The sequence below is a fragment of the Mustela lutreola genome, chromosome 1 (genome assembly GCF_030435805.1).
Source record: "Mustela lutreola isolate mMusLut2 chromosome 1, mMusLut2.pri, whole genome shotgun sequence".
Lineage (NCBI taxonomy): Eukaryota > Metazoa > Chordata > Mammalia > Carnivora > Mustelidae > Mustela > Mustela lutreola.
The window spans coordinates 212,701,190-212,724,598 of NC_081290.1; the positions used below are offsets into that span (position 1 = coordinate 212,701,190).

At 38.5% G+C, this 23,409-nt stretch overlaps 1 protein-coding gene across 4 annotated transcripts in view; it reads left to right on the plus strand.

Moving 5' to 3' along the window:
• MRE11 (MRE11 homolog, double strand break repair nuclease) overlaps window positions 1-23,409 on the plus strand; it is a 78,754-nt gene that overhangs the window by 25,840 nt on the left and 29,505 nt on the right. For all 4 annotated transcript variants that reach the window (XM_059186263.1, XM_059186267.1, XM_059186282.1 and 1 more), the window contains 7 exons: window positions 7-192; window positions 1,082-1,253; window positions 2,510-2,590; window positions 6,256-6,382; window positions 9,158-9,258; window positions 10,494-10,667; window positions 16,743-16,802. In XM_059186263.1, the coding sequence (XP_059042246.1) occupies window positions 7-192; window positions 1,082-1,253; window positions 2,510-2,590; window positions 6,256-6,382; window positions 9,158-9,258; window positions 10,494-10,667; window positions 16,743-16,802 (901 nt within the window). The remainder of the gene's footprint in view (window positions 1-6; window positions 193-1,081; window positions 1,254-2,509; window positions 2,591-6,255; window positions 6,383-9,157; window positions 9,259-10,493; window positions 10,668-16,742; window positions 16,803-23,409) is intronic.

The window sequence follows — 23,409 nt, forward strand, 5'->3', positions numbered from 1 at the left end:
GTATAGGAGTAAACATGGAAATACTAACTTCATTCCAGAGCAATTTTTGGATGACTTCATTGATCTTGTTATCTGGGGCCATGAACATGAGTGTAAAATAGCTCCAACCAAAAATGAACAGCAACTCTTTTATGTATCACAACCTGGAAGTTCAGTGGTTACTTCTCTTTCCCCAGGAGAAACTGTAAAGAAGTAAGTAATTATTATATTTGGCAAATCAATTAGAATAAACAAATCTCTTGCTATAGTCATCCTACAGGTTCAAGGTACTGATGGTTTTTTATATGATAGATTTCTTTAGGAAGATTGATTATTTGATGTAGTCTTACTAGTTTCCCAGATCTTAAGCCATTTCAAAAGAGAGTGTCCCAATAGTGTTAATTATTTTGCTGCTTATTAGGCATATTCAGGGCTAACACTTTTACTAATTGAATTTCAATTTAGAATGCTGTGGATGATGATTACCAATTTCTCAAAGTCCATTTATAAACAAATTCACTGTATGCCATTTAATTGAGATTTTTCTGGTTATAAATGCAACGTTACAGTATATCTCGTTTATTTTAATTCTTTAGGGGAATTATATGATAAAGTAGTTAACAGTGAATAAGCCCAATTTGTATAATGGATTTTACCTTTTGAATCCACTCAGATTTTGATTGTTATGATGATAATAACCGGTTTAAAGAATATGGTAATAGGATGTAAATTTGGCTTTTTTTCTTCAGAGTTCTGCTCATTGATTTTATGTGTGTATGTACATATATACTCACACATAATCCATATATGTGGCATAATCTGTCTGTTGTCATGGTCTGGTAATGTCGTGTCCTACCTACTGTCGTCTTTCCTCACTAAAGTGTATATTTGTTCAGGCAGGGAGGTATGAGTGGATTTTATTCTGTGGATGAATGTTAACATTTTTTTTCTGTTGATACAGTGTTAGGTTGCTAAAAGATTTTTTTAAGACTATGCTTTTATGGAGAAATATTCTGTAGGAACTTAGAGATACAGTAGTTTTGGTGTGTACATTTTCCTGAGAAAATTTACAGTCTGACTCCTTTCATTTCCCTCGTTTCAGACATGTCGGTTTGCTGCGAGTAAAAGGAAGAAAGATGAATATGCAGAAAATTCCTCTTCACACAGTGCGGCAGTTTTTCATGGAGGATATTGTTCTGGCTGATCATCCAGACATTTTTAACCCGGATAATCCTAAAGTAACTCAGACCGTACAGAGCTTCTGCTTGGAGAAGGTAATCCTCTAGATAAAGGTCGATGAGATCTGCGTTAGCTGAGAGGTGATTTACATTGAATTAAATCCTTCCTTAGAGTAGGAGAAGTCTTTGTCCTTGTTCCAGTCTCATGAAGCCCACAAGGAAGCACTGTTGTTCCATTAAATGAGTTCAGTTGTATCAAAGACCTTTTTTCTAGTCTTGGAGATGGAAGAACATTAAACATAGAAGAAACTTTAATTAAGCCCCCTCCCAGTTCCAGTCCTCTTCCTCAAAAATCTACACATAATCTTTTCTTTGTTTTTATTCTGATTTGGTAATTTTTTCATTTTATTTCTGAAAGCAAGCAGTGGCTTTTGTTGGTGAATGGGAAGATACAGTGGAGGATGAGGAAAGCCTTAGCATTTCTAATAATCTCTGTTAAGCATCCTTTTCACCCTGAATGCTGCCTCCAGTGAGATCTTCAAATGTGCCTGTTATGTGCCTTATAGCTTTGGCATAGGTACCATACCTCACCTTCCATGCAGGTTCCCCCCTCCCCAACCTCCGAGAGATTCTAGAGCTGCTGCTTATGTTGTGCGAATGCACTTAATAGTATGTAAATGGACAGCTTAATACCATTAATTGCTGACAGTCACTGTAATTCTTGCAGTTATCACTGATATTCATCAATTGTGTATATATCCTGGGCACTGTTGACAGCATTTTGCATTTAATCCAATCAACAATGCTGTCGGTAGGTAGTGTCCAAATTTTATGGAAAGAAGAACTGAACCTGAGATGAAATCACTTACCCAGTGTCACAGCCTTCCCAGGGCATGTAACTCACATAGCTGAGTATTCTGGTTTCAAGAGGATTAGACCCAAAAACCCACATTAAGACTGCGGTTTCTGTGTCTATTTCTGTGTTTAGCCCCCTGTAGGTAGCTGTCTGAAGCTTCACCCTGAGGAGGGTATGTCCACAGGGTTGCATCCAGACTCAACAATGTCCTTAGAGCTGAGAGAGCCTGTTTTCTGAGTTGTTGCAAATCAACTCCTAGGGGTTCTGTTGGACTGAGGTCCTATATGTGTCCTTGGGAGGTAGAAAATGGCTTGGTTGGTCAGGCCTATGTCAGGTCTCTTAGCCTTGACACAACTGACCTTTTAGCCCAGGTAGTACCTTGTTGTGGGAGGTTGCATTGTAGGAGTTTAATCCTACAATGACCTCTCTGACCCTCTAACCCCCTAGATGCCAGTAGTATCCTTCCCCCAAGTCATGACAATATTTTTATTTTGAGATTAAAGAAATGCTTGAAAACGCTGAGCGAGAACGTCTGGGAAATCCTGGACAGCCAGAGAAGCCTATTATCCGACTGCGAGTAAGTTCTGTGTAGAGAAATTAAACTTTATTGATTTTCAGAGGACGGTACGTACATGGTTTCCATCAATTTTTTTGTTTTATAAGTTAGTAAGGAAAGTAAATACATTAATAAGAGCAATCACCATCTGGCACCAGAAATAATAAAGCTGTCAGGATTTGAGTTAATCGTAGTTTGATTCTGATAAGTTTAATTTTTTTTTCTTATTTTTTTCATTTTCTGAATAGTCTGTTGTTCTGCTTAATAAGTTGGCAGGATCTGACTCCATCTTTTACTGCCTCTTCCTTCACTCCCTATGGCGTCCTGCAGTTGTCCTCTCACACGCTCCCCTCCTTCATGTCTGCTTGGTCAGGCCCCCCTAATGAGATGGCACGCCCACATCTTCTCACCGGCACTCCTGATTTCACTTACCCTCCCTTTCTTTGTTCTCCACAACGTTTCCTCATAACCTACTATATGCAATGTATTTATTTTGGTTATTGTGTGTCCTCAACTACAAAACAGTGAGCTCCGTGAGAGCATGGAACTTTGTGAATGTTGTTGACTAATGTACCCAGAGATCTCAGAACAGTTCTGGCATATAGCAAGTGCTTGAGAAATATGTTGAATTAAGTATTTGAGAATATTAAAAAGTTTAAAGAAATTGAAGCACTTCCTTTGCCTGTAAACCTACTTACTCGTTTCCATCATCACATACAAAAAGTAACAGACCTCTTTTTTTTTTCCCCCCCATGCCTTTCCCTTCAACTAATTCTGCCCTTGTTTTTTTCTTCCAAACTCAAAATACATAGTCCTTAATTGCTCATTTAACATTCTTTTCCTCAATCCACTATAACCAAGGCTCTGACAACCATCCTCTCAGGTGGAAAAGATGGCATTCAGTTGTCAAAGGCAGTAGCTTGTTTTCATCTGGCTGAATCAGTCTTTGGCATTCTTTTCTTCCAGTTACATTTGACTGAACCTCTCTCTCAGCCTTCTTTTCAGCCTAGGCATATGACTTTAAGGACCACCTATAGAGTAATGATGCCCACATCTTTACCTCCAGCTTAGACCTCCTTGTTGAGGTCCAAGAGCCCCCTCCCCCCGCCCCACAACCACCAAGCCTGATACTTAAGAAGTAATCAAAGCAGCAGCACTGACATCACCTGAGAAACACCATTCTTTCTTTCTCTCTTTCTTTTTCTTTCTTTCTTTCTTTCCTTCCTTCTAACAGTTACTGCTTTATTTATGTATTTATTTACTTACTTATAGAGAGGGGAGGGAGAGAAAGAAGCAGAGGGCAAGGGGCAAGGGAGAATCCCAGGCAGACTCCATGTCTACAGGCAGCCAGAGGTGGGATTGGATCTCAGATCCTGAGATCATGACCTGAGCCAAAATCCCAAGTCAGAGCCCAACTGACTGAGCCACCCAGGTGCCCCTCCTGTGGGAAATTTTTTTAAATGCAGAATCTCGGGCGCTACATCACACCCGCTGAACTGCGTTTTAGTAAGATCCCTAAGAGAGTGTATGCATGTTAAAATTTGAGATACTCTGGGATATATAGTGTGAAGATAAAGAGTACAGTCTAGAGCCTGAATGCCTGGGTTGCTATATGACCTCGAGCAGTTGGATCTTTTGTCCCTTGGTTTATACCTCATACAGTTAGAGGATCAAAGTGAATTAAATATCACCTGTTGTACAGTAAGTAATCTGGTCCTTTCTGTACCCATTGCCATTGCTGAAGTTGAACCTTGATTTCTCTTGTCTGGCCTATAAATGCAGCTTCTTTCCTGACTCTGCCTTTAGTTTCTCCCTTCCCCCACCCCAGCCTATTCACACTAATGCCAAAGTCATCTTGGTAAAACATAATCTTACATGTCTTTCCTGCTAAAAATTACTTAATGATCCCCTCATGCTAATAGGAACAAGTCTTGCATGGCATTCAAGGGTTTCATTACCTGGTCAAAACTGACCTACTTTTTCTTCCAGAGCCTTCTAAGTTCCAGCTATATTAGGCTAAAAGTTACTGCTCCCTGGGTCCAGTGGAGTTTATTCTACTCTTCCATACCTTCATTCATGTTGATCCTGCTGTGTGCAATGTGCTTCTCTCCTTCCATAGCACTTACTTCAGTATCCACTTAAAGCTTTCCCCTTTTCCAAGAACCTGTCTGGACCTCCCTTCAGGATCAGCACTTCCACCTTTGTGCCCTCGATCTGCTTTGTATGTACTTGTTAAGCACCAACCTCATTCTGCTTGTACTTAGTTATTTATATGTTTGTCCTCTCAGTCAGCCTGTGAATTTCTTGACAAGCAAGATTAAACTTTTTTATAGCTATATCCCTTAGCAGAGTGCCCAGCACATTGTGGACTCCTCAGTAAAATTTGCTTAGTGAATGAGTTTTTGGACTCTTAGGAGAAGAAAATTACAATCAACCTAAGCTGGAGTACCACTGATAAAATGTATGAAGAGTTTGGGGGAGACCCAGTAGACTGAGCATTTAGCATTTTCTTTTTTATATCATGGCTGCTGGAGAGATGTAATGCGTAGTTGCTCAGAGAGAACCACGTAGTTCTCTTTATCGAGGCAGAAGATGCCATGTTTCCCATCTATGTCCGCCTTATACCATTAGAAGCCAGCACAGTTAAATAGAGAATTGGCATTCCTTTTCCTAAACATAATGAATTATTAAATCATTCATGAAATGAAAGGACAGATATTTTCATTAATATAGTCTAAGAATACATTGTATCAACTAAGGGACCCTCATTAATTTTATGATTCAGTAAAATACTTTCTGAGTACATTTTGTTCTGCATGCTGGGGGACACAGGGACAACAAAACAGAGTGGGTTTTGAATATATCTGTCTTAGGGGAGTGGAGGTACGAGGAGAGATATAAAAAATAAATAGCAAATAAATGAGCAAAATGCCAGCCAGTGCTAAGTGTGATGAACGGTGTAAACTGGGTGGAGGGTAAGGAGGTTTCGATAGGCGAGTGATGTGATATGATGCCTGTTCCCAGAGCCTGTTTTTAGAACAGCTAGTTTGGAGAAATTATTATATCTCTTGGGGGAAAAATGTAGTATGCATTTATCTTTGGAAAGGTCTCTATGTGGCTGTAAACTTCTTAACTTAGAAAGAGCCTGCCTGACTGTGACTTTTAAATAGATACTGTGCTTTAAGGTAATCATTTCTCAAAGCTAACAGGTTGGATTTTTTTCCTGTGTGGATTTTCCCAGCATTTCTTTTTTACCCCTAAGTTAGTGAAAGTATACCCCTAAGATGATAGATTAATGAATTAATGCATGTAGGGCTGGCATTTTACTTAAGTGGAGAATTTTCTTTCTGTTTTGAAAGTTTAAACATTTATGTTTAGAAATTTCACCTCCTTTCTAGGTGGTACTCCCGGTGCCTAGGCTCTTAGTGTTATCATAGGGAAATGTTATCATTCATACCTTGTGGGAATACTTGCTGTACTTCAGGTCTGTCAAGCAAAATGTCTTGTGTAAATTCACAAACCTTTGAAGCTTTGTTTTCTCAGTAGAATAAAATATATTAACACCATCATGATCTTTAACATGAATTATGGAACATCTATTAACTTTAAAGTATTGAGCATAAATGTAAATAATGAAATTGGTAAACTGTTGTATCTGACCTTCATAGCTTGTTTTGTATTTCCAGGTGGACTATAGTGGAGGTTTTGAGCCTTTCAGTGTTCTTCGCTTTAGCCAGAAATTTGTGGATCGGGTAGCTAATCCAAAAGATGTTATCCATTTTTTTAGGCGTAGAGAGCAAAAGGAAAACACAGGTAAGCTAGTTATTTTCACAAATTAAAAAACGCTTTTTTTGGGGCACCTGGGTGGCTCAGTGGGTTAAGCCGCTGCCTTCGGCTCGGGTCATGATCTCAGGGCCCTGGGATCGAGTCCCATGTCGGGCTCTCCGCTCAGCAGGGAGCCTGCTTCCCTCTCTCTCTCTCTCTGCCTGCCTCTCTGCCTACTTGTGATCTCTCTCTGTCAAATAAATAAATAAAAATCTTTAAAAAAAAAAAAAAAAAAACGCTTTTTGCAGGGTTTACAAAATTCAGTCTTAAGTAAAAGAAGTAGAAAATAATGAAAATATTTTTATATGACTATTTCTAATATCTTAAACTGGCAGTTGGAATAATTAAATCTTTTGTCTTCTAAAAATTTGATAGCAATTGTTTCAAACCTGAAGATAACAGTAAAGAAAGGGAAGACTTTCTGTGCAGATAAAGTTTTTAGAAAGAGTTCTGCCTGCTGAGTAACAGTGCATGCAGACTTTAAAAATTTATTGTTCGGGCTGCCTGGGTGGCTCAGTGGGTTAAAGCCTCTGCCTTCAGCTCAGGTCATGATCTCAGGGTCCTGGGATCAAGCCCCACATCAGGCTCTCTGCTCAGTGGGGAGCCTGCTTCTCCCTCTCTCACTGCCTGCCTCTGCCTACTTGTGATCTCTCTGTTAAATAAATAAATAAAAATCTTTAAAGATTTATTGCTCAAAATATATATTATTGACAGTACATTATTAGTGTTCAGAGAATATACTCAAATTTTGCCTCAAATATTTCAGCTTTTGAGTATACAAGATTTAGGAAGACTCCAGTCTTTTGGAATAAGAAGTATCTTATAGTTTAGTGTTTGTAATGATCAGATAATTAATTTCTAATTAAATTTCATAAAAATGAATTGCCCTTATTTTAAATGCATTTATAAAAATAGGCCATCCAGTGAAATAGTGCTTTTTTTGTAAGAAATATAATCTTAAAGCTATCGAGTCAGAATTTTTATAGAAAAATATGGCCCTTGTTTTATAGGTAAAGCTGTTTAGGTTTTTTTATTAATAAGCTTCAATTTTCATTGTCAAGTTGTGACCAGATTCTTTGCGTGTTAAACAACCTGAAACATTCATTCAGATACTTAAATGGAACTCAAAATACTGTTTTAGGAAAAAATCCTTATTAGGTAGTTATTTTCTTATGCTGTGGGTTTCATCTAGTTATTTGTTCATAGTGGTTTACTTTAATTGTCCATCCTTATCAGTACCTTGAGATTTTATGGGTGGAGCATTCATCATAATACAGATTATAGAACTAGTACATTGTTACTTGAATTTCATACATAGTTTTATTCTAATTGTTCCTTTTTGGTTTAAACATAAATTGCTAAACAGAAACAACAAGCCTTTCACATGTTTCATTGAAAGCATTTTTTGTTACTTCAGCCAGCTCTACTTCTCAAGTACCTGTGTGATATTGTACAAATTACATAAGCTCTCTGATGTTTGATCTTGTCTGTAAAATCAGGATAATGACTGAGCCTGCCTCATAGAGTCATGGTGAGGATTAGATGATACGATATGTGTAAACAGTCTAAACATAGTGTCCAGCATCGTAAAATGTAGTGATCATACTTAGGAAGCTGTGTTAATTATACTGTCTTTGAGGTTTGTTTGTTTTTTTTGTTAACCATCTTGAGATTTGAAAAAGATTTCTGCTCACTAGCCTTCAGGCACTTTGCAAGAAGCACACTGAACGTCGTGCCTCTTTACCCTCCAGGCCACATATTTTTCCCTCTGCCTCAAGTACTTTTTTCTTTTCCCTGTGTTGCTTAGTGAATCTTATTTATTCTGCAGTTTTAATTCAAATGATAGCTGCATCTGATACGTGCACATTATTTTCAGTCTTCTCTGAGAAGAACCAGGGTATTTCTTCTTTGTGTGTTTCTCTGTTTTTACCTCTCGGAGCATTTCCCACTTTTATTTTTATAACATGCCCTTACCAGCAGGAATCCTGTCCATTTTTCACTATTTGTGTTTTCATGACCAACATCTGCTAGATGGTTATTACTTGTTTTCCTGACAAAGGCTATCAGCAGAATAAGTCCTGGACCCTCTGCTTCTTGGCTTCCTACCAGTACTCTTTGGATTCTTTACCTGCTATTTTTAAGGCAGCTCTCCTGCTTAGGAATGCAGCAAAAGTGCTGTAAGCAGACATCCCATTTGTCTCACAGAATATTAAAAAGAAACATATTTAAGGGCTGAGATTTAATTAAATGAATAATTTCTGCAGTTTCATTAAGGACATTCTTAAGTGAAACTGGCTTTCTTTGTTTTGCTTGGAGCCGTGTGGATGTGGTGGTCAGTGTTGTACGATTCCAGGCCACTGCCTTGACTTGCAATAAGGAACCCACAATTGTTTTTTTTTTATCATCAGGGCAAATGGCAACATAGCGGAACAGGTAAATAGCATCTTGGTGTCGTTACAAACGGAGTTTTGTCTCTGGACATCCCTTGAAATGGTCTCGGATATCAAGTCTAAAGATCACCCTTTGAGAATAGCTATAGGAGACATAAGACTTGCAGATAGGTAGAGAAATACACATTTTGAGGAAGACTGCAGCTGCTGGCAGTAATGTCATGTTTTTGCCTCAAAATTTACCATGTTGAGCAAGCTGATCCTTAACTAAGTCTGGCCTTAACTCCTGTACTGAGCCAAACTTGCCATGAATTTGGGCACTTTCACGCTGTCTCAGAAGCTACTGTTTCTCCACGGGAATTTTTTTTTCTAGGAGAAGAGATCAACTTTGGGAATCTCAATACAAAACCTTCAGAAGGAACAACCCTAAGAGTAGAAGACCTTGTCAGACAGTATTTTCAGACTGCAGAGAAGGTAATTTCTTTATTACAGCCTACATGTTGAAGAATGGCTCTCTGAGGATAATCGACTTAAATTTGGGATATGTATAATGGATACTTGCAACAAAAGGGATCTTAACAATGTGTCCATGAACTAAGTGGGAAAACAATGAATTACATTCACTTCTAGTTACTCTTCATCAGGAAGAATCAGTCCTTAATTATGATATTATTTTGGATATTATTTTTGTTGTTTGTTTTGCTTTTCCTTTTTATCTCTGCTGCATGTTTCTGAATCCAGGATTTATTTCTCTTGCGTCTAGATGTAATTTCAGAACTAAAGACAGCACAGGATGGTGAAGCTACTTGCATTGTCAAGAGTTTATGCACCTTTAAAATCTGTTTCTATTAATTGCCTCTTGCTGCTGAAACAAATTTCCTTCCACAAACGTAATTATTGAAAATAAAACACATTTATTATCTTACAGTTTTGTAGGTTGGAAGTTTGACACCAGTCTCACTGGCCTAAAATCCAAGTTTCAGCAAGGTTGTGTTCCTTTCTGGAGACTCGAGGGACAAATCCACTACCTGTCTTTTCTAGTTTCTAGAGGTGTCCATGTTTCTTGGCCGACAGCCTCCTCCTTCCACCTTCAAAGCGAGCAATGTTACATTTCTCTGGCCATTTTCCCCCAGTCATATCTCCCTCTAACTTCCTCCTTCAGCCTCCCTTTTCCACTTTTAAGGATGCTCGTGATTATGCTGGGTCCACCTGCCTAGTCCCTAGTAATCTGCTGATTGTACAGCCAGCTGATTAGCAACCTTAATTCCATCTGTTACCAACCATAGTTTTCCTTTGCTGTGTGACATATTCACAGCCCAGACATTAGGATGTGGATGTCTTTAAGGGGCCGTTACTCCTCCTACTAGATTAGATTAAGAGATTAGATTGAGCTAATCTCTTAATCATCAGCTACCGTTTCAGGACTCTACATCCCAACCACTCAGGCCTCTGCTTTCCCACCTGTCTTATTAAACACTACTCTCGTTTCTTATTTGTACTTAGCTTTTTCTGGCCCATAAAATTTATTAGTAGGCTTACTTATTGTCCATTGTTTTGTTTGTTGATTTGTTTTCCTTTCAGCAGCTAGATAACTTCTTCATCTTTTTCCCCTGGTAACATTATACTCTAATTTTCCTAGCTTGTATAGAATTATTTGATAGGGAATAGATACTGATTTCTGCATCCATTGATTTGTACCTCTTTTACAGAATGTGCAGCTCTCACTTCTAACAGAAAGGGGAATGGGTGAAGCAGTACAGGAATTTGTGGACAAGGAAGAAAAAGATGCCATAGAGGAATTAGTGAAATACCAGTTGGAAAAAACACAACGATTTCTTAAAGAGCGTCATATTGATGCCCTAGAAGATAAAATCGATGAAGAGGTAACAATTTGGGGTGGAGAAATCTAATTAGACACTCTCTCGTTAAGAGTAGCCCTGACTTTTCTTTCTATTAAACCACCATTTAGCCTCTTTGATTTGTTTCGTTTCCTTGTCTATAAAACTGAGCTTGTGAAATGAGGATTAAAGTGAGAAAGGTCTAGAACAGAATCATGGTTGAAATCCATTAAATGTTAGGTTTGTTCTCCATAGATAGTGTCTTCTCCTGAAGATCATGAAAATGCTTTAAAATAAACTTTACAGGTTCAGGATGGAAACTTCTGTTCTTTTCAATTTTTTAGTAAGTTTTGTTTGAGATTTGGTATTTCATCTAGAAATTCAGATTCATGTCTGAGCATAAAAGTAGTGGAAAGATCAGAGGAGAAGCTCTTTAACTTTAACTTTAACTTTCTTTAACTGCACAGAAATTGTAAATGCTTGCATGTCACATTATCAAAAAACAAAATGTATTATCATGGGAAAAATACTTGTATGTGGGCAGAAGAAAGGTTGATAGTCACAATATTAAAGTACCTTCATAAATGTTAAGAAAAGTAGTAAACATTTCAGTAGAAACAGTGAACAAAGACATGAATAAGTGGTTCAGAAAAGAAATAAAAGTGGTAATAAGCATGTGAAAATGATATTCAAAGGAACCGAGATGTACTTTTTATTTGTCAGAGTGACAGCAGTTTGAGAAAAGTATTTAGTATGCTGCTGGTGGGAGTATCAAATTTGAGCTGCTACATTGAAAGGCAGTTTGTCAGGGCATATCAAAAGGCTTAAGATTTGTTGTTTAACTCAGCCCTTTCCCAAGACAACAGTGAGGTAGAAATTTGTGTATGCAGTAACATATCTAAGTGTGGTCTGCAGTGGGAAAATTTGAAAATTATTGATGAAGTAAATGTGGGTACATAAATACTAGATGCTATGCAGCCATTAAAAATTACACTTTTGGGGACGCCTGAGTGGCTCAGTTGGTTAAGTGGCTGCCTTCGGCTTGGGTCATGATCCCAGGATCCTGGGATCGAGTCCCACATCGGGCTCCTTGCTCAGTGGGGAGCCTGCTTCTCCCTCTGCCTCTGCCCGCCTCTCTGTCTGCCTGTGCTCACTCTCTCTGACAAATAAATAAAATCTTTAAAAATAAAAAAATTACACTTTTGAAGAAACATAGATTTAAAACTATATACGCTATGATTCCAGTGATTTTTATTTTATATGCAAGTATGTGTGTATGTGTGAAGAATGAAAGAAAATATTCCAAACATTATCATTGGTTATATTCAGGTAATGAGAGTATAGGGGATCATTTTCTGTATCCTCTGGATTCCCTCTAAGCAGAATGAAACATTATTTTTGAAACTTATTCCCTTTGACTTTGATTTTAGTGCTTTTAATTAGTCAACGTGGTTCTCTTAAAGCCTCGAGATGTTGTGCAACTAATAATATTCCATGCCAAGTATCCTGGGTATATGGGGTTCATAAATTTTTGGCAGGGATGCATTTCTCCACTAAATACAGATATAAAATATGACATCCCACTCAAATGTAAATAAAAAACTATGGAACTCCTAGGGGATAACATAGGAGAAAATCTAGATGACCTTACGTGGCAGTGACTTTTTAGATGCAACACCAAAGTATTGGTTTTTCAAAGAAGGAATTGATAAGCTGGAATTTATCAAAATGAGAAACTGCTCGGTGAAGGACAATGTCAGAAGAATGAGAAGACAAGCAACAGACTTGAAGGAAAAATATTTGTAAAAGACACATCTGGTAAAGGACTGTTACCCAAAAAATATAACGAACTCTTAAAACTCAGCAATAAGAGGCATTTGGGTGGCTCTGTTGGTTTGTGTCCAATGCTTGGTTTCCACTTAAACCCTGTGTCAGGCTCCATGCTCAGTGCACAGTTGGCTTGTCCTTCTCCCTCTCCTCCTCCTCCCTTTATCTCTCTCAAATTAAAAAAAATCTTTTAAAAAAAACAAAACGAAATTCAGCGATAAGAAAACAGGCAACCTGATGTAAAAACATTCTAAACACCTCAACAGACATCTCACCAAAGATGTACAAATGGCAAGTAAGCATATGAAAACACGCTCTATATCATATCTCATCAGCAGATTAACAGTGGAATATACCACTATGAACCTATTAGAATGGCCAAAATCTAGAACACCGACAACACCAAATGCTGGTGAGGATGTGGACAGCAGGAACACTCATCATTGCTGGTGGAAATGCAGAATGGTACAGTCACTTCGGAAGACAGTTTGGCAGCTTTCTAAACAACTTAATATATTCTTACCATATGATCCAGCAGTCGTGCTACTTGGTATCTCCCTAAAGATGTTGAAAGCTTATATTCACATAAAAACCTGCACACAGGTATATATAGCAACTTTATTCATAATTGCTAAAACTTGAAAGCAACCAAGATGTCCTTCAGTAGGTGATTGGGTAAGTAAATTGTGAAACACCCAGACAAGGGAACATTATTTAGGCCAAAAAGAAAGGAACTGTCAATCCATGGAGTCACGGAGGAAGCTTAAATACATTTTACTAAGTGGAAAAAGCCAGTCTGCAGAGGATTGTATGATTTCAACCATACAACATCATCAAGTATACAGTCATACAAACTACAGGATTTCAACTATATGACGTTCTGAAAAAACAAGCCAAACTGTAGAGACAAGAAGATCAGAGGTCGCAGGGTTGAGTGAGGAGCAAGGGAAGGGATGAGTAGGTGCGCAGAAGAGTTTTAGGGCAGTGAAACTGCTCCGTAATATAATCTAATTTAGGTGGATACAGGTCATTCTTTTTCCAGACTCATAGCACACCAAGAGTGAACCAGAATGTAAACTAGATTTTGGGGGAGCTTGGCTGGCCCCATCGGTGGAGTATGCAACCCTTGATCTTGGGGTTGTAAGTTTGAACCCCATGCTGGGTGTAGAGATGACTTAAAAATAAAATCTTAAAGCAACAACAACAAATGTTGGACTTTGGATGGTTATGATGATGTGGCAGTGTAGGTTCATCAGTTATAACAAATAAGCCGATTCTGGTGGAGGGAGGTTGATAATAGGGGAATCTATGTATGTGTGGCACTGGGGGGCTGTATGGGAAATCTCAGTACCTCCTTAGTTTTTTGTGAACCTAAAATTCTTAAAAAACAAAACCAAACAAAAAAACCCACAGACAAACACAAAAGCAAGTAACTTGAGCGTGCTTATCTGGAGAGCTATCACGACTCCTGAGAGGGTCCGGGAGGGATGGGGGGTTGTAGCTAAGAGCGTGGACTCTGGACCAAATTTCCTGTGTCCAAAATCAAAACTCTTACTACCCATGTAATTATTAGTGAGCGTTTTAGCCTCTCTACCTCTGTTTCCTCATCTATAAAATGTGGATAATAATAATAAAAAAATTCCTTCAAGATTGTTGTGAGGCTCCAAAGAACACATGTAAAGTCCCAGGACACTACCAGCACATGGTACCTACTTGGTGTTCTCACTCTGACTCCTTTCTGTGAGTGACTTAGCACTTTTGGTATGCTATTTACTGCCTAGAGCACAATTAACATACTATGCCACTTTTAAAAATAATTTTTATCCCCTCTACCAAGTCCTAACAAACATACAGTCATTTCTCCTTAGACAACAAAAAAGCCCTCTTTACTCCCATTTCCCTTTAGCTACTATTCATTTTCTTTGTCTTTTACAGCAGAATTGCTTCAGAGTTCTGTGTATTTGCACCCTGATTTTTCTCTCTCCTTTTTCCCTTACACCCATCATCCGGGTTTTGACCCATCATTCCAGTGAAGCTGCTCACATCGAAGTCACCAGTGACCTCCATTGCTAAATCCACTATCAGTTCATCTTAAATCTCCCTTGAACTCTTCTTGGAATGTTTCTTTCTTTGGCTTTACAACCACACACTCTTGTCCTTTTCTTTCTCTTCACGGTGCATATTCTGTTTCTCTTGTTTTCTCACATCTCTCCTGCCTCTGAAATTGGGAGTCCCCAGAATTCAGTCCTTGGAGCCTTTCTTCAGCTCCATATTCCTTTTGTAATCTCATCCAGCTGCCTGGACTTAAATTCTGTCTGTTTGGTGGTGATTTTCAAAAGTCCTAGCCCAGATGTCTTCTCAGCTCAAGATTTCTGCAGTCAGCGGCCTGTTAGACATTTCTACTTGGATGTTTAATAGACGCCTCAAACCAGTAATATTCCCAGTCTGAATTGCTGATTTTCAGCCTTGCTCTCTGTGTAGATACTCTTTATGCCACCTGTATCCTGACTTGAAGTCCTTTTGGCATTACTCAGAATACATACAGATTCTGACTACTCACATCTTCATCACTACCAGTGGTCCGTCACGTTGCCATTTCTCACTTAGATTATTCTTAAGATTTTTTTTTTAAATTTATTTGACAGAGAAAGAGATCATAAGTAGGCAGAGAGGCAGGCAGAAAGAGAGGGGGGAGAAGCAGGCTCCCTGCCGAGCAGAGAGCCCAATGTGGGGCTCGATCCAAGGACCCTGGGATCATGTCCTGAGCCAAAGGCAGAGGCTTTAAACCACTGAGCCACCCAGGCGCCCTTCATTTAGATTATTCTGATAGCTTCCAAACTCCTCTCCCTTTTTCTGTGTCCCTCTTCCACAGCACAGTGGTTAAGCCACTGCCTTTGGCTCAGGTCATGATCTCAGGGTCCTGGGATCAAGGCCCGAATCGGGCTCTCTGCTCAGCAGGGAGCCTGCTTCCCTCTCTCTCTCTCTCTCTCTCTCTGCCTGCCTCTCTGCCTACTTGTGATCTCTCTCTGTCAAATAAATAAATAAAATCTTAAAGACCTATGAGAGACCTATGAGAAGCCAGGCATAAGCTCTCATGTCCTCATTTGCACACAGGGGTCCCTAGATTGAACACACCAAGATTTGTGCAGAAATTCCCAGGGGATCTTTTATGCCCTTCTGGTCTCCTAATCAAGCCATGCTTCTAACTGGTTATGCAGGTTGAAAACCATCAGAAATAAACATCAGTAAATAAAGGGCTCCCCAGAGATGACAGCGCTTTCTTAGTCTAGCTGTAAATTAACTCAGTCTGACCTGCCATCTAAAACACAATATAACTTCTTATTTTGTTTTTTGTTTATTGGCTGCATACACAGACACACAATCCTAAACTCCATGGGGGCATAATTTGTAACTATTTTGTTCATTGTTGGATTCTCAGTTCCTACAGTAGTGTTTGGCAATAAAGTGTTTGTACAGTAGTGTTTGCTCAGTAAAGAGGTGTTACATATATTATTAAATAAATAGAACTTTTCCCTAATTATATTACTATAAGAGCCTGTAGGGCAGGAATTTAAAAAAAAAAAACAACGAAAGAATCTTTCTAGTTTCCCTTTTGGCTCCAGGACCATTATCAGCAAACAGTAAACAAGTTGACTTGATAAAATGATTTTCAGAGGCCCGCCCACTTCAGATACTATTTTTTAAACGGTTTATTTATTTTCATGCACATGGGGAGAGGCAGAGAAAGGGAGAAAGAGACTCTCCAGCAGATTCCCCTCTGAGTGCAGAGCCCTATGTGGGCTCTATCTCATGACCCTGAGAATGAAATCTTATCATTCACAACAACATGGTTGGAGCTAGAGTATATTATACTCAGCGAAATAAGAGAAAAACAAATACTATTGAATTCATGCATGGAGTTAAACAAAACAGATGAGCATATGGGAAGAAAAAAAAAGAGGGAAACAAGCCATAAGAGACTCTGAACTATAGAGAACAAATTGAAGCATGATGGGGAGGTGGTTGGGGATTGGGCTAGATGTTGATGGGAATTAAGGAGGACGCTTGCTATGATGAGAACTCTTGGTATTATATGTAAGTGATGAATCACTAAATTTTACTGAGACCAAGATTACACTATATGTTAACTAGCTAGAATTTAAATGAAAATTTGAAACAAAAAATTCCCGTTTTTAGGTCTGATGGAAAGCATTTCTTAATCAGTCGTAGCCCATTGTTTTCTATTTCCATGATAGGACTAAACAATATTTTTGATTTACTGTTTTAACACAGGTACGCCGTTTCAGAGAAAGCAGACAAGAAAACACTAATGAAGAAGATGAAGTTCGAGAGGTAATTTCTTATATAAATTACTGTACTTCTGTGCTGGTTTGTTAAGCTAGAGTGCCTGGTAGATTTATGTAGAATAGTCCATGGGACCTTGCTTTGGTAGATAAGCCTGAGCAGGGATTGGCTGAGGATAGCTGCCTGTGATTTATACCAGTGTAGCCTACCGGTATTCAGCTTCCCCATATTCCCATTCTATCCTTTTGCTCTTGTCTAAAACTTACTTAACTGTGTGTTTTGGGGGTGAGTAGGGAGGATGAGCACAAATGACAAGAGTCCTTAGTAATCAAAATAATACATAATGGCTTTCAGAGCATCTTACTAGCATAAGAGGAAATCTTGCCCTACTAAGCTGATATTATTTGGGGCAAAAAGGAAGAAATGTGTTTTGCTAGCAATATTACCATAGATAAATATACAGAATCCACTGGGCTTTCAAAATTGTTGTAGTGGGCTTGATCACCATCAATGCTGGTCTTTCTCGACTTCTCTGCAGTTTAGGAACTTTTTTTTTTTTTTAAGATTTTTAAAAATTTATTTATTTGAGAGAGAGAGAATGAGAGAGAGAGAGCATGAGAAAAGGAAGGGTCAGAGGCGCCTGGGTGGCTCAGTGGGTTAAGGTTAAAGCTTTTTTTTTTTTTTTTTTTTTTAATTTTTTTTTTTTTTAAGATTATATTTATTGATTTGACAGACAGAGATCACAAGTAGGCAGAGAGGCAGGCGGAGAGAGAGGAAGGGAAGCAGGCTCCCCGCTGAGCAGAGAGCCAGATGCAGGGCTCGATCCCAGGACCCTGGGATCATGACCTGAGCCGAAGGCAGAGGCTTTAACCCACTGAGCCACCCAGGCACCCCAATAAATAAATAAAATCTTTAAAAAAAAAAAAAAAGAAAAGAAAAAGGAAAGGAAGGGTCAGAGGGAGAAGAAGCAGACTCTCTGTTGAGCAGGGAGCCCAATGCAAGACTCGATCCTGGGACTCCAGGATCATGACCCGAGCCCAGTTTAGGAACTTCTGGCTAGCCACCATTTTTGCTGAACCTTCAGGCCTCTGTCTGGCACTTGGTGAATTCATGGTTGAAATACATTTTTTTATTTTCTGATTATTTTTAGTATTTTATGATTGCTATCTAGTATCTAAAGGTTATCTCATAAATAATTACTGTTGGGATTTTTGTCTTCACTGCTTTCATTTGTATCTGTTATAGCCTAGCTGTTCTACTTGGCATTAGCAATACAGATATGGAAAACGTGTGGTTCGTGTCCACTAGAGACTCTTGGTTTAGTAGATGAGGTAGACATATAAAAAAATGCTAAACCCTAACCTAACCTAAAGGGTCACCCTTGCTGAGTTAACATAGCAGTCCTGCTAGTCCATTGTCATTTTCCTAAGGATTTCAGAACTGCCCCTGACAGGTGGTGAATTACAAAGAGCCGAAGCACTTGACACATCCCTCAGATTAACTTTTATAACCTCTACTCTTTTCTCTGCTGTGAGCAAAAAAGAGTAAGACACCCTTCTCCCTCCCCACGGACCACCACTCTGTAAATATTTTTTACTTTATTTTAAACATACATTTTAGGTAAAAGTCAATACCTGGGATACTAAAACAGAAAAGAACCCTGCCTACGGAGAAGGGGACTCTCAATTTACTCCTTTTTCTTCTGAACTCTCTTCCAAAGGAATCTGTTCAGTAGTTCATCTACTGATGACCACCAGGTAATACCACAGCCTTTAATGTGAGGCAGTTTTAGATCCTGACAGAGGAAAAATCACGTACCAAATAATTCAGTACCATCTCTAAAGGACGTGAGACAGACTTTTTTTCTCTTTTTTAAGTAAAATTTCCAAATCTGTATGTGATTTACTTCATCGTCTATGATACCATACAGACTATTTAGGATTTTAGCCTGATCCAGTAATGCACCTTATCTGGAATGTTAAGGATTAGGAATGGCATTTTGGGTATTCTTTTTCTTTTCTCTGTCTTATTACAAAAGTTTGGTGCCGTGTACTTACTGTGGGGGAAGTCACCCCCCCAATAATTATGTTCCAGTTTGCTAGAATATTTAGAAATTAACTCAGTTAATAACCTTCTTTATAGAGGATATGGGAGGATAATCTTAGTGTCTAGTTTTGTGCCAGGTTTCTTCCCTTTGTACAATTTACACTGTCTTCATCATGTAATATGGGGAATTTTGCAACATTAACTAACATTACTAACAGTAGTGCCAGTATTGGCTACAGTTTACTTCCTAGCTCCTTCTTCCCTTTCATTAATAGCCTTTCAGTACTTGATTGTAGAACTAAAACCTCTCACCATCCACAGAATTTCACACTCAGCATTCCCGATGTCAGACTCATTCCCCTACATCGATGTCATGGAAAAAGCAGAGCACATTACCTACTTGGTTTTACTCATTACTGTGTTTATTTTTTTTTTTTAAAGATTTTATTCATTTATTTGACAAAGAGAAACCACAAGTAGGCGGAGAGGCAGGCAGAGAGAGAGAGAGAGGGAAGCAGGCTCCCTGCTGAGCAGAGAGCCCGATGCGGGACTCGATCCCAGGACCCTGAGATCATGACCTGAGCCGAAGGCAGCGGTTCAACCCACTGAGCCACCCAGGCGCCCCACTCATTACTGTTTTAAAGGGGAAAGGGCAAATGGTATTCATTAAATTTTCATTTATTGAATTTTTTCTAGATGTGTCATGTGCACAATTTCAGTTTCCATCTTACAAATGACACTGAGAGCACAGTAAAGGTTACGTGTTGGGGTGGAATTGGAACCTATTTCTACCTTCAAGTCTAGGCTTTTCTACCATACCATGTCCTATCAAAACTTTATATTATAACAACATTCATACAATGCATAGCCAATGAGTGGCTAAAAATGTGAAATTTCTGACAGTTTTTGATATGCAGAACATCAAAAATTACTGTCCCTCAGAAGTGTAGATGCAACTGCTATACCATTTACAAGATGGTTTGGGGGAGCTAAGAGGAGGAAGCTAGAGATTAGGGATCCCTTACCACATTTATGTTTGTATTCGTTTTACCAGGCATCCTTCAAGTAGAAAAGAGTTTGCCAAATAGCAAGAATGAATACTAGAAGAAAGAAATGACTCCTGATCCTTGGATCATTCAAACTTAACTCACCATTTCAATTTAATAAATTACGGAAATAATTCTTTGCATGGCCTTTGTGTTTGGGGTCCCTAAGCCGTTTTTCATTAGTCTTTTAAAGAATTTGGTGAATATTTTATAAAGGGAAGGTAGTAGAGGACATGACAAACTGCATTTGGGAGTTTTTCAGAAGAAAGCACTTTTAGGTTTAGATTTTTCAGCTACATTTTAAGACGTTAGCAGGTAATTGGGGTTTCCTAGGTAATTTGTCAACTTGCCATAGGATGTTATAAATGGTCTTTATTCTTAGCATACTATTTAGGACTTGTAATGGAATTTGAGACTTTCCCAATCTATAACTCCAAGCCATGTAGAATCATTTAGCTCAGAACATGAATCCTAGTACTAGGTTTAAATTATTTAAACAAACAGACAAAAGCATTAGTCCTTCCAAGAGGCTTTAAAGTCTATTGTTCACATTGAAAAGCTCTAAGTAGTTTCTTTAACTGTAAGGTCACATTTAAATAAAAGGCGAAGCAGTAGATATTTGGGGCTTTGCAGGCCATATGTGGTCTTTGTCATGTTTCTTGTCTGTGTATATGGTTGGTTGTTTTTTCTTTGTTGTTTTTTTGTTTTTAAACAATCCTTTAAAAATGTGAAATCTGTTCTTGGTCTGACCCATAGTCCATAGTTTACCCAGCCTCTGGTTTCCTGTGTTCTACCTGAATTTGAGGCAGGTATTCTACCTGAATTTCAAACTTTAATACCAAGCACTGTCAACAAAAGAAAAAAGGCACACCCAGATTTTATTTATTTATTTGAGAGAGAGAGAAAGAGTGAGAGAGAGCATGAGATGGGAGAAGGTCAGAGGGAGAAGCAGACTCCCCATAGAGCTGGGAGCCCGATGTGGGACTCGATCCCGGTACTTCAGGATCATGACCTGAGCTGAAGGCAGTCGCTTAACCAACTGAGCCACCCAGGCGCCCAACATCTTTTGATCTTTATAAATCCAGAGGGTGGGGGCACCTGGGTGGCTCAGTGAGTAAAGCCTCTACCTTCTGCTCAGGTCATGATCCCAAGGTCCTGGGATCGAGCCCTAGAGCCTACATCGGGTTCTGCTCAGCGGGAAGCCTGCTTTCCCCTCTCTTCTCTCTCTGCCTACTTGTGATCTCTGTCTGTCAAATGAATTAAAAAACAAAAACCTTAAAAAAAAAATCCAGAGGGTGAGGAAATTGTTTCTGACTATTGTTTTTAACCCCTGCTACATTTGTTACTAGTAACTCAGTGATTTTTATGTTTCTAAACCATTTATATTTACATGAAACACCTGGTCATGTTCTTTGCCCAGAAATTTTTGTTGGGTTTGGGTTTTGTGCCGAGGACAGTGGTCTCTCTGTAAGAGTGCTCACAGGAAAGTGCACGGACTCTGTGGGGGGAGGGGGGTAGCATATTTTAGGGTATTTGTTGTGTAAAAGAAGGATTTGGGGGTTTGTTCACATCCAGAAAGGGCCTTTTTGACATCTGTGGAGATAAGCCTGTGGGATTTTTTCCTCCTCCTTTCTATTAGTTTGGTGAGTTATATTAAAACATACTCTTAGTGCCCCATTCTTGTTACCACTTTGTGAACCTTCTGGTAACAGGTATCCTGGTTTTTCCATATGTTCCTGTATTCCCTTTGCTTTAATATTCATAAGTAAGATCCTGTAATCATCTTTTTGGGCCTGCAGCCTTTTGTCAGTTTTTCAGTACTCTGTTATGCTGGCTTTGTACAAAGAAATTGGGAGCTTGCTTTCTTTATGTTCTGGTACTATGGAAATAGCAGTGGCATTATCTGTTCTTTGAAGATTTGATAGAATACCTGTGAAACTTGCTGGTTGTGGTTCCTTTTCCGGGGGTGGTGTTCCTTTAACAATTTTCTTACATATTCTTTGATATTATTATTAGTCTGTTGAGACTGTGTGTCTATTGTTGGATACGTTTAGGTCATTTATTATCCAAATTACTTAGATTGAAGAGTATTTTGTCAAGATTCTACTAATTTTCCCTCAATCTTTTTTCTCCTCGATTCTGATTTTTAATGGTGTATATTTGTCTTTCTTTCCCTTTTTATTAAGTTAGTGATTTTTATCAATGTGGCTTTGTCCCAGAGGATCAGTTTTTAAATTTGCTAATTTAAATGGATTTTTAGTTAAGATTTGTTTATTTATGATTGTATCTTTATTAATTTCTCATAATTTCCTTTGGATGAGCTTTATTTGTCCTAACTTTTGAATATCAAATCTACTTATTTTCATTCATTCTTTTTTAATAGGCTGTAGGCTTTCTTTATAAACACAGCTTTATTTCATATATTCCAGTCTACAGTATTTTTATTATTTTCTAGGTTTTCTAGTATTTTATTATTTTCCAGATTCCTCAATTTTAATTTTGTGATTTGGAGGCAGGTGTTTTTGTTTTATTATCTTTAGTTTCTGATTTGATTCATGGCAATTAGACTATATAATACCCTTACTATTTAGAACTTAGTTGATATTTTTGTTAGTACCCCATGATACATGAAACATTTCATGAGGTCTTGGAAAGAAGTCTATATTTTCAGAATAGAGAGTTCAACATACATCAGTTAGATCTGTCTTATTAATCATATAATTTGGGTCTCCTTTTTCTCTTTAAATATAGTTTTAAAAAAGTACAGCTGGTTCTTGTTATTTCTTTATGTTCTGTGTTACTGCAAATAGTAACCTAGTGAACACTAACCCATATTGCTCCTAGGGGAAATAGAGGAATGGGTTCCTGCCAACTACTGGTTACAGCATTTTTATCCGCTGATCAGTACATAACCTTTTTCTTGTTTCTTTCTGTTTTAATGTATATTGTTGAGTCATTAACATTGAACTGAGAGCCAGCAACCCTGTAATCATACTTGAATGAAGCTTATCTCACACATGTATTTCATCTGTAAGGCACATCACAGCTTTCTTGCACTTGAGAGTACTGGACAGCACTTTAGCAACACTGAATCACCAACCAAAAGCGCAGAAATGTGAAAACCTTGACACTTAATATGCCACAGAAAGGACACTTGTTTGTTTGTTTATTTATTTATTTATTTGACAGACAGAGATCACAAGTAGGCAGAGGGACAGGCAGAGAGAGAGGAGGAAGCAGGCTCCCCGCTGAGCAGAGAGATCCATGCTGGATCTCAGGACCCTGGGATAATGACCTGAGCTGAAGGCAGAGGCTTTAACCCACTGAGCCACCCAGGCGCCCCAGGATGCTTCTTTAAAGTGTCAGCTGAAACAAGGCTGAGTGTCCAGTGTTCTTCATCCGGGAACATGTATGTCAGGAGACTCAGAATTTTCCCCACTCTACACAGGTCCACAGATGACTACAAAAGTATCAGGAGTATTGTTCTGGGGGTTACAAATAAGTTTCTGCAAGTAGGTGATTTACAAATATAGAATCTGGGAATAATGAGGATTGACAATCCT